This window comes from Tripterygium wilfordii, chromosome 13, assembly GCF_013401445.1.
Source record: "Tripterygium wilfordii isolate XIE 37 chromosome 13, ASM1340144v1, whole genome shotgun sequence".
NCBI lineage: Eukaryota > Viridiplantae > Streptophyta > Magnoliopsida > Celastrales > Celastraceae > Tripterygium > Tripterygium wilfordii.
In genome coordinates this window covers 16,792,679-16,803,518 of record NC_052244.1, presented here as the reverse complement: position 1 = coordinate 16,803,518, position 10,840 = coordinate 16,792,679, and the positions used below count along the sequence as shown (strand labels likewise).

Genomic DNA, 10,840 nt, shown 5'->3' with positions numbered 1-10,840 from the left:
CAGAATCTCAAGCGGTGAAATTAATGGGACCAATCAAGTGATCAACAATAAGCAACTAGAGGCTATGCTTCCAATAATCGAAACAATTTTCAAATCCTAAGACTATTTCTTGCACTGTAGAAATACAGATTAATCCATCAAGACTCTGGTAAATTTCCTATATAGATTATGCAAACACTGGAGCCTGAATCAGTTGATAATCTCCCTCAGCTCATTCATAATCAGCGGACTGGAGATGAAAAGAAAATGACAACAAAATATACGAAAAACCCAGCAATAAGAATTCCTCCGTAGATGTAAGTTTGAGAAGTCTGCACAGGATACTTGTACTCAATTTCACAGCATCTCATTTTTTCCCTCTCACCGGCGAGAACATGATCAACTTACCTAAATGTGCAAAGAGTTGGATTGAATCTGAAAGCAGCTCAGGTGTAACCTATTGGAGAGATTATGTTCCTAAAAAACTTACTGCTGGGAGAAAATAGAACTTTGAAGATGTCTGAACTGTTCAAATGTGCCTCCTGTAAACGGTGCTCGTATAACAAGGAAGACAAATCTACAAGCTGCTCCTCAAGGCTCTGTTATAATAATATGAAGCAAAAGATTATGATCTTAAAATATTTAAATAAATGAAACATTTATCAAAAACACAAAAGTAGCTTACATCAAAATATTTCTCCAATCTTTCAACCAGTTCATGTGGTAAAGGTTCAGGCAGGTTAGTTGTTTTCTTGTAGAACTTTTCTAGCCATAGCTCAGTTGTAGTCTTGTTCTTCCTGCCTTTCACAGGTTCACCAAGAGGGGTTTGCAGATACTCTGCTGCAAAAACTTGCACAGCCTGCTTGATATACAATCAATTCAGTAAAATCATAGGATATAGTAAAGTAGCAGTGCAATGAAATACTTGCCTCTGAAGTTTCACGTATTCTGCGGAGTGCGGAATCAACACGTGCATATATGGTATTCCTCTGGCAGTAAAACACAAAAACGATTCTCAGATGCCAGTTTATACATAAAGTTATGACGTGCAACTGATGCAGCAAGATTGGCTCTCAATTAATATTGCGGCATCGAGTTACCAGCGCAACATCCCGTAGCATTTGGCTGACGAGAGAAGTATTAGAAAATGGACCAAATGGGTGACAGCCAGTTGCCAAGAGCCAGTTCACAACTGGCCTTTCATGCACATGAGAGGCCTTTTCATAAGGTGCACTCAGCCCACCAGCAACAGATGCAAGGCCAGCCAATATGTGGCGCTTTGCTTGTGATGGAATGGCATGCCTTCTTTCTGTTTCTGAAGCATAACTGTTGAACAGGACATTGAGCAAACAATTAAAGAATACATTGTGACCTTGGTGCAACAAAAGCATAATCAAGAGAGTTAAAAATCTATGGCTTCATATAAAAGCTTCAAGAAATTGGGAAAATACGACCCATCTTCCTTAAAATATACAGCATCTGTAAATGCCTGCATACTCAAGAGCCCAAGGCCACAGACAAGATCCACAAATTTTGGGAAATGCATAAGTGTTCTATGTCATTTGATCTTTAAAAACAATGAAGCATAAGAATTACCTTTAAGGTGTACTGGTCCTTACTCTATCAACGACAGAAGCAAGAATATTGATTATGGAAACAGTTAACAAAGAAGGATAATTAGGGTTGTCAAAAAGTTAACATGATGACACATAATTTCATATGTGAGAATTAAGGATTAAGAATCAGGATGACAGTCGATTGAATCATCTTGTAAATAAACATAAGACTACAGATGTAAGTTTGGGTGAATAATATCCATATTGATGGTTTTATGCAGACAAAAGGAGCAAAAGGCTGTGTTTGTGGAAGTGAAATGATGGTTTATTATTGTTATGGCAAGGGTGCGGTACAGAATAGCCAATTTATGACATGCCAAATACCCATATTTCCCCCCATCATTGCTTCGATGTTCGTCCCCAAAAAAATGTGTAGAGGGGGTTGAAGAGAACGCAGCAATATATTTTATCAACAAATGTATTCTAATATCTAAAACATTAACAGAAAGCATTTGTTGACATTACAAAACTGAAAACTAGCTAGTGACTTTCACCTTAGAGGTATCTTCTCGTTTTGGTGCTGAAGGACAATGACAACATCATTACTTGTCCATACAAGGCCATCATCCTCCATCATAAGGTGTGGATCCACGTCAGCCAATGATAGCACAAAGCTGTCAAAAAGGAAAGCGCGAAACAAGTTCAAATATCTATTATATGATGAGCTACTATCCCATAGGTTGCACAATCCGCTGTCTTAGCTTTATAGCATTTTGCACATAATTTTCATAGAAATAATCATGATAAATGATTTGTTCAATGACTTGAGTAAAATCAATACCATTTTGCGGCACCACGCTGATCTACAGTTGTTTCCAAAGGTAAACTTACATAATATTCTTTAGTAGCAGAATAACAGTTAAATGGCCAATCTATAGTTACTGTTAGTTAAATTCTACCCATTCTGCTGAAAATTTTAAATATCTTTTATGCCTTCAATAACCATCATCAGTCAACAAGCGCCTGCATAAATCACTAGCTAAAGGAAGTAATACAATGTCAATGTTCAATATGACCTAAACTATGATGTCAATGTTCAAGAAACTTAACAAAGAAAACTAAAAATATTTTTGGGTTGCAGTAAACTATTGACAGGTTACAGTAAAGTATTGGCAAGTAATTCCTGAATCCACAGCATAACATGCAATAACTAAATAAGTAACTCAATAAGAATAGGAATTAAAAGAGCTCTTCATAATAGACTAATACTGCTTGTTTTCCAAATACATTGAATTAGATGTAGCAACGGGCCAAAAACAGAAAATATATAATTATGCTATGCTTGTACAGCACCTGAAGAGAGAAAACAACTAGAAGCCGACAAGGGAAAAAAAATCACTTAAGTTAAAAAATTCTTACTGTGTTGAGGAGGAGGAATGAAGAAAGTAAAATATTGTGAATTTGGCCTCAAATACTATAAGTTGCCCATGTCTACAATACTAAAATACACATGCTAGGATATACTCACACAGGAATAACTCTGGTTCCATAAGTCCGGTACAGATCACCATGTTTCTTTTGTGTTTTCTTTTTCTTCTTCTTGCCACTTTTTGCTTCATAAGTTGCCCATAGCGGTTTATGCTTTAGAATGGAATCACTAGAGCCATCTGTATCATCCATCCAGTGCTGGGGACATGAAACTTATTTTAGACCAATTAAAAGAGCATGAGAAAGAGCATAAAAGAATACTAGTTGACTATTCATGATTGTATACTCCTAGTCTCCTAAAACATAATTCCTGTGACTTCGTCATGTCTCTCTTCGTCATTAAAATATATAAAGAAAAACAGCAAGGTAGACCTTGATTAAAACTGACCTGGCGAAGAAAAAATTTACTTGAAAGAGATGGATTGGCCACCTCAAGCAAACCTGCAGCTAGCACATCAGCAGATCGTTCCATCTCCTGCAGTAAGATAGAACAGTGTATCAAGCACAATTAACCAGCCAAATTCTCAAATATATTTGTTTACCAAATGCATAAATAATCTATATTCAGTTCCACCAAGAAGGTGAAACCCAAAAGAGAAAGTTACAATGAGAAAGTTATATGAGCAAAGGGAAAGAAGAAAAATGTCATAAAACCAAGGCTAAAAGCCAACACATTGAAAGAGACTGCTGCAAGTATAATAAGGCATCAATCAAGAAAGTATTGTAGCTAAGCACAGGTTGGAACTTAGCATTATTTTACTGACCACACCTACAGAGTGAGGTACGTTAACCAGACAGTAAATTTGAGTAATATCAAAAAAGAATGACTGAAAGATAAACCCACTTCTTTAAGAATGGCACCATCTAGATATGTTTTTGTATGGACATGGAAACGCCCATCCTTCTTAGTTTCTTGCAAGGAATAGCCCCGCATCGCTTTGGAAACAGCAATAGCCAACTTTTCATGGCTATGTAATGCATGTGTTCCATCAACAATTACAACTTCTTGACCATCATGGACCATCTTCTTCACCTGAAAAGGACAGAAAAAGAGAAAAACAAGGGCTTAGGAAGGATATCCCGCAAGACGTAGACCCAAAGATCTAATTAAGCAAAAATTTTCATCTTATTTCCAGTGGCGGAGTTAGAAGCCACAATTTGGGTGAGGCAAACATCCATTAGGAGTGTAATGGAAAATTTAGGGGGTGTAAAACACATATTAATATACATTGAAAGGTCAAAAAACTAATAAAACGTAAGTTTGAGGGCTTAATTATAGAGGGTATATTTTGAAAGAGGCTAAATTCACCACTGCTTATTTCTGAAAATATTTCCCATCAGTGAAAAATTTTGACCTCACAATCACTGGCAACCAAAAATCTTTTTTTGTCCCTATCCGGTTTTTCAGCTGTATCTGTTGAGTCATGATCATGGACTGTCCCATAAACTCATTTCAATACACTTTACTGCAGGTTTACACAGTGTTCTGATACAAGCTATAGACAATTGAGAACCCAGCAGAGAGTCCGATATGGATGCCCCTCATCCAGTGCACTTCGAAGAGTAATGAAGATGAAGAAATGGATAGCTAAAGTTGGCAACAAGTGAATTTTGGTCCACCAAACAGAATTTTGGCACAATCATTTAATTTAGAATTGGAAAACATTCCCCATCCCCTGCACAGGAATTTTAAATTAAAAAAAGAAAAGAAAAGAAGGCATCCCCCCTTGCCTGTCGAAGCCAAAACGAAATAGACTCAACAATATAATGAAACAGAGAAGACAATCCACCCTCTTAACTCATAAGCAAATATAGATAATTGGAAATCTCACCTCAGATTCAATTGCTCCAGCATTTATGCTGTAATTATGGCCTGGCTCCAAAATATTGTATCGATTATGGTTTTGGAGAACAATGATGGGTATAAGTAACCTTGTTGTCAAATCAACAATTTCAAACCTAAAACCACAAATCAACTTAAAATTAGATTTTTCGTAGAGGGTACAAAACCCAGAAGAAAATATAGCATTAATGTGGACAAGTCCACCACAGTCTTTATATGAGTGGTGGACTCAAGCAAATGCAAAAACAGCCATGGCATCTCTCAAGCCAAACAATTGTTTCTTTGGCTCGATCTTCATAAAAAGGGCTTTCCTTATGGCCCCTCTGAAGCATGTATGTGATAGAGTCCCACATCGGTAGTGAGTGGGGAGGAAGTGTTGTATATAGATGGGAGGTAGTACTTCTCCTTAGTACCTGGGGTTTTTAGCCTAAACTGGGCCTCAAGTACAACCCCTGCCAACACATGGGCCGTATGGTTTGGGCCAGGCTATGGGCTGGGCCTTAGGTACTGAGTGATGTGTTCCTCCTTCTCTATCAGTATGCAATAAATATACTTTCCAATCTAGTATCTAAAATTTTTAATCAAACAAAAAGCAGAAGAATATACTTCATCTAGGCAATGCACTTTCAAGACCTCCTCATAGCCAAAGACAGCCATTTGGGTTTTTAAAAACCGTTACTCCAAAACTTGAATAAAGAAGGAAAAGAAACAAAAGTACTTAAAAACTGATATGGGATCCAATTTCAACTCTGTGTGCAATATTCTCATAATGTAGATATAATGAAAATAAAATACTAAGACCAGTTAAAAACGAAGTACCTAACATCTGGAGCTATAACATGCTCAACTGTGGTTGCTACCAACATGGCAAGTTGTCCAAGAAAAATTTCAGGTGTAGAATGATCATTGACTGCAGTCTGACCTCTTGGAAACATCACATACCGTATCCGTGGCAGTGTTTTAGAACTTACACTTCCCTCCTCAGTTTCGATCTTTCCATATGTGCAAGGACCTGCTGAGAGGTCAATGACAACAAATCTGAAAGGTAACAGGATTATATTAGATCTCCAGACAAAAGGTAACATCAATACTTAATTTGGAATTGTCCAAGAAAACCAATGCAATTAGTAATAAAAGATGATATACTACTATTAACAAACAATAATTGTCATTAGTCTAATTTGATTATAGCCTATTAAATTGAAATTTATCTGGAAAATAACTAGTCGAAACAGTTGAGGAATTGTTCAAACTAGAATTGATAGCAACAGCAGCTTTCTATTTTTTAATTTTTTTCAAAAGAAGGTAAAATAGTAATTAGAAGTCAATAAAGTGCACCCAAGGGGTAATATATCAACTTGACCTCACAGCAGTGCTCCTAGCAGCACAATATCTACTACAAAATGTTAATAAACATGACCAAAGAGCTCAAGCAACATTCTTTCTATGCCAACCACTTTCTGATGACAGCACATTTAGACATCCATCACAGTAAAGTGGCTGCAATTGTATTTCAAGTTAAAGAAGAATACCTCTTGCATAGTCCACCATGGCATGCAATGTATCTTATCAATTTCCAGGTTCAAAATTTAGCTCAAGGTATGAAATATGTGTCACACGACAAAAACGACTAGACAGTGTTATTATTAGTCAAAGTTCTTTTTCCTAAACATTAGACAGGCAACTAACAGAGGAATGACAGAATTTTTTTTCTGACGAACATAAAATGAATTTGATCTACACCAAACCAATATGACCTAAAATTTTGCAAAATAATGGAGACTTGAGATTCCTTAACACACTCAAAAAAGAGAAAAATCTGAGAAACTCTGTTGCAAGAGAAGACTGTTTCTTTTATCAATAACACAGACAAAAAAAGAGAGAGCACTATTCCATGCATGATACATGCAAACTTTACCTGCCTGAGCCAAGCCAAACTTGTGAGGCTCCACCTCCATTGTATCTATAACGATAGATATAGTCTCCTTCTTGCTTTTTCAAATCTTCTTCAGTTAGCTGGGTAACCTTTCCATACATGAAACTGTCCAGATTTATATCCTTATTTCTAGGATCCATTCTTACCTGTGAAGGAAGCAGACCAAACCCATAAACATGTAAGGGTGAAGATGGTCACTATTCCACATGAAAAAAGTATAGAACTGCAGAGAATAGTAGATATTTTATATTTATATATAAAGCAGGCTCTTCAAAAAAAAGTGGCACATATAGAGGACCAGGGGGCAATTAATCTTGAGATAAGTGAACTTCATGGACGAAATTTCCGCGACTAATTGAGATTGGAAACAACACCTTATCAAAGTTGACAACAAAGATAGCACTAGGCATAGGTCCATCTGTGTCCGTCGATACCCCCACCTCATCCACGTCAAATATGTAGGAATATAGCTTCTGAAATACGGGTTCAACTTTTGTTGCTTCAACATCAAATGTAGGCACATCCCTTCCAAAATCAGTCTAGAAGTTGTAAAAAAAAATTAGAAGTCTACTTAAAACAGCATACATCGTACTCCTATCTCAAGCAAAACAAAGACCAGTGTTAATTAAATATACAAGTGACAATCACCTCTCTTGCCGACCCAGTATGAACCATAGCCTCCTTCAGTGCCTTCTCAAGTGCTATCAATTCTGGCTGCCCAGCCTGTTATGTGGATAGACACATAACACAACAACTATTTCAAAGCCATGCATTCACCAGTCACCACGCTATTGAGGATAAAATAAACTCAATATTGTACGCCAAATTATAGTAGTCAATACAAGACTACTTCGCCGCCGGCCAGAAAAAGAAAAGGGAAAGGAAAAAAGCTTACCGGAAAAACATTGTAGACAACGTGATGCTCAATGTCCAGGGGCTCGCCAGTCTCCAAGCATGACGGTCTGTGATTTGGGAAGCTGACCCTCAGTAACTCCTCCAATTTGTGCGCATCTACCGTGTACCTATAGCCTCCATCTTCATTAAACCCGATCAGCACCACATTCACTTCCAACGGTACCTGAAAAGGAACCTGCACAACGATTGCAGAATTAACAATCGGAAAATTGTTTTTCATAGCATTCAAAAGCAAAAAATCTAGAGCAATCGTGCTTCACAAATTCTTTAAAAAGTCTTGGATTATTCATTATTGAGGACAAGGAGTACACAAATCAAGCACCTCGGCTCGGGTGTGGAGCATGCGACGAACGTCGGATCGAACGCTATTACGGACATCATGGAAGGCGCTGTGGTGCCACTGAGGGTGGCCCGGGTCTCTCCTGAATGCTTGAGGGGCCGACTCCAACGGTGTCGCAGTAAACTCAAAGCGAGCAATAAAGGGAGGGCAAATTTCGCGCGCGACTTCATTGGCAACAGCTTCTCACTTGAAGAGATTCAGCTGTAAATGTCATCAGAATATATGTATGAAGTATGATAGGGTGTTCGTGCCTTGTGCCTTTGCTAGGTCATCTGCTGAAGGGTCTCTGACTCTATACAGACCGCCGGAGGATGGAATGGTGGTGCGAGGACGGCATTCCATAATTGCCCCTATAGTTCGTGACTAATTACCTTTTCTCTACCTGATTGGCTGATTCGTCGTGTAACCAAATTCGATAAAATCAACATCAAAAGTTATGAAGGCATTAACAAACAATGATGCCATATTTATCAAATCAAAATCTCCATACTCCTAAAAAAAACCTGTCTGTGTCTGTGTTGATAAAACTATGATATTAATGATAGGAGAAAATATTTCTAGTATTTTCAACAAGCTCAAAACTCAAATTTTCCAAATAGATTGGTTCGATTGTTGGTGAAGTTGGACTGGATACCAATACCCCTAAGGCCAGGCCCAATCCTAGCACGACCTCCAATATGGGCCTTACCCAATGGGTATACAAAAAGTTTCAGAACTAAGCTTAATTCACTTGCAAATAAACGTTGATTAAAGAAATTGACACTCTATCTATTGTTCATCTGATCAATGAAGTTTCTCTCCCTCTTTTTTCCCTTCCATTTTAGTGTCTGTTTCCATTGACAATAAGCTTAAGCTATTGTGACCTTTATGCCTTCTGGTATGCTTGGCTTGCAAGTAACATCGAACACAAAAGCTTAACCACAAAAGGCAGCATCAAGGAAAGAAGGCACAGCAACTCTTTAATCCCATTCTTTTATATACCATCATATCAAAAGCATTCTTACACAGAGCATCCCATCTATACCATCACTTTAGAACACCAGAAACCCTAACTAATCATAGTCAAAGAAGAGTAAAATAAGTCCCTTTTTCGTACTCTCCTTCTGCGAATCCTACTCTCTTATTTTCCTTGTCTAAAGTGGCGTTAAATAACAGAGAAAATCCCAGCTGGGTCCCTTCAAGACTCCTTTTTGACGTCGTTTCGGCTTCCCTGATCAGCTTTCTTGTTCAGTCCCAGAAACACCTTTACTCTCCCAAAAACCCTCTTCAGGATCCCAATTGTCCCCTTCTTCTTCACAACCACACGAGGATGATTATCATTGAAAGACCCAGCTTTAATCTCGACCTTCGCCTGATCGTAGAAAATACTCAACGGAGTTCCATTCTTTGTAAACGCCGCCACCAGCTGAGGATACAATTTGTCCACCAAACCCTTGAATTTGTCCGACACGTAGACCTTCTTCTTCCCCAATGAGGACGACCCATCACCACCGTCGTTTCTGTAGTACGCTACCATGGCACGGCCATTCATATAGGCATTACAGGCTGAAATTATCGCCTCTGCTCGTTCTCTGAAATGCCCTGCAACGAAATCCTCGAAGTTCTTTGGAGGGTTGCGTAATAGACACAGCATTGTCTTGCAAGACAAGACAAACACGTTCTCATTATAAGCCATGGACTTCTTATCCCACTTGACCCGACCCGACAACACACCCGGTTCGTTGTAATACGGTTTCTCGTTGAGAACCAGGGCTTGGATTGACACTAAAACCTGAAGAACCGTCGACTCATTCGCGTTCCACTTCTCGCACTTCTTGCCGCTCCAAGTGTTCAGCAGGCTCAGGCAGACCCGCCCGTTCTCATACAGGTTCGGGTTGATCCTCATACCGAATGAATGGTAGTGCACGAGAGGAGGACGGTGCGGGTAATCGATCGGGAAGGCTAAGTCAAAGAAGTAGAGTCCATCGTGATACGGGGTACCGGCGGCTCCGATAATCACTGCCTGGAGAAGATCGATGCGATTCTCGTAGACCCGAACGAAGATTGACTCCGGGAGGTTTCTCTCGAGGATCCGCCACTCCTGAATGACCTTCTTGTAGACGCTACTAGCAGCATTGACGAAGCAATCTTGACCGGTTGATTTCTTGGTGCTGTGCTTGTCGACGAAGTAATGGTGATCCGACGCATCTGATACGACGTCGAATTTGTTGAAGGCCATTTTTATCTCTTCAATCTCGGAACCGTTGGTGGGGTTTTGGGGTTCTGGGGTGACGGCGAGCGACATGTGAGTTTGGAGAACGAACCAACAAACGAGAATGACATATAAATTCTTTTTGTTTTTAACTTTTTAGTAGAATTTGGACTTTTACTGGACAGCGGATGGTGGGTCCTAGTTGGGCCTGGTAGTGATCTGATCAACGGTGATGGTGGGTCCTAGCTGTGACAGATTTTGCTGATCTTTAAATGGACGGCGATTAAAGCACTTGATAGTCGATACCTGCAATTGCGTAAAAAGATAACGACGATAAATTATGTTGTTGCCTTGCCTTGCCTGTAGGCCTCATCAGACTCTCTTGCGTTGCGGGATAAGGAATGCCAAATTGCCAACATATATGCGGCGTTATTTCCGGGTCACAGAAAAATTGTTTTCGTGTTTGGTTCGCAACTGTATTTATAATAATAATAATAATGTAAATAACACTTCAATTGCAACTAGTTTTTACTTTTAATAACACATGAGGATTCAAGTTGGTCATTTTATTGATTCAATTGCCTGAGATTAG

General features: G+C 38.9%; 2 protein-coding genes across 6 annotated transcripts; both read right to left on the bottom strand.

Annotated features, from left to right (window-relative positions):
• Positions 1-38: 38 nt before the first annotated feature.
• On the bottom strand, positions 39-8,484 carry LOC120012804. Of its 5 annotated transcripts, XM_038864328.1 has the most exons (16): positions 8,040-8,483; positions 7,698-7,892; positions 7,451-7,525; positions 7,177-7,341; positions 6,785-6,948; positions 5,686-5,904; positions 4,856-4,982; positions 3,868-4,056; positions 3,412-3,498; positions 3,064-3,221; positions 2,090-2,209; positions 1,080-1,305; positions 909-968; positions 665-838; positions 470-578; positions 39-387 (listed from the first exon to the last, which is right to left on the bottom strand). In XM_038864328.1, exons 1-16 carry the CDS (start codon positions 8,058-8,060, stop codon positions 347-349), a joined length of 2,130 nt encoding a protein of 709 aa, XP_038720256.1. In that variant the 5' UTR covers positions 8,061-8,483; the 3' UTR covers positions 39-346. The 5 variants fall into 5 exon arrangements, with proteins under 5 accessions (XP_038720256.1, XP_038720257.1, XP_038720258.1 ...); XM_038864329.1 differs by lacking the exon at positions 7,177-7,341 and having other exon boundaries at positions 8,040-8,484; XM_038864330.1 differs by lacking the exon at positions 8,040-8,483 and having other exon boundaries at positions 7,451-7,590; positions 7,698-7,838.
• Positions 8,485-9,004: 520 nt separating this feature from the next.
• On the bottom strand, positions 9,005-10,722 carry LOC120012806 (putative ubiquitin-conjugating enzyme E2 39). Its single transcript, XM_038864333.1, has one exon. It carries the CDS (start codon positions 10,339-10,341, stop codon positions 9,235-9,237), a length of 1,107 nt encoding a protein of 368 aa, XP_038720261.1. The 5' UTR covers positions 10,342-10,722; the 3' UTR covers positions 9,005-9,234.
• Between the last annotated feature and the right edge of the window lie 118 nt (positions 10,723-10,840).

Excerpts from the sequence above, each read along its gene's own strand:
- LOC120012806 (XM_038864333.1), bottom strand. The coding sequence starts at position 10,341 with ATGTCGCTCGCCGTCACCCCAGAACCCCAAAACCCCACCAACGGTTCC.
- LOC120012804 (XM_038864328.1), bottom strand. The coding sequence starts at position 8,060 with ATGCTCCACACCCGAGCCGAG. Across the intron at positions 7,526-7,697 it reads TTGTCTACAATGTTTTTCCG|GCTGGGCAGCCAGAATTGAT; the intron begins GTAAGCTTTTTT and ends TCCACATAACAG. Across the intron at positions 4,057-4,855 it reads CTGGAGCAATTGAATCTGAG|GTGAAGAAGATGGTCCATGA; the intron begins GTGAGATTTCCA and ends TGTCCTTTTCAG.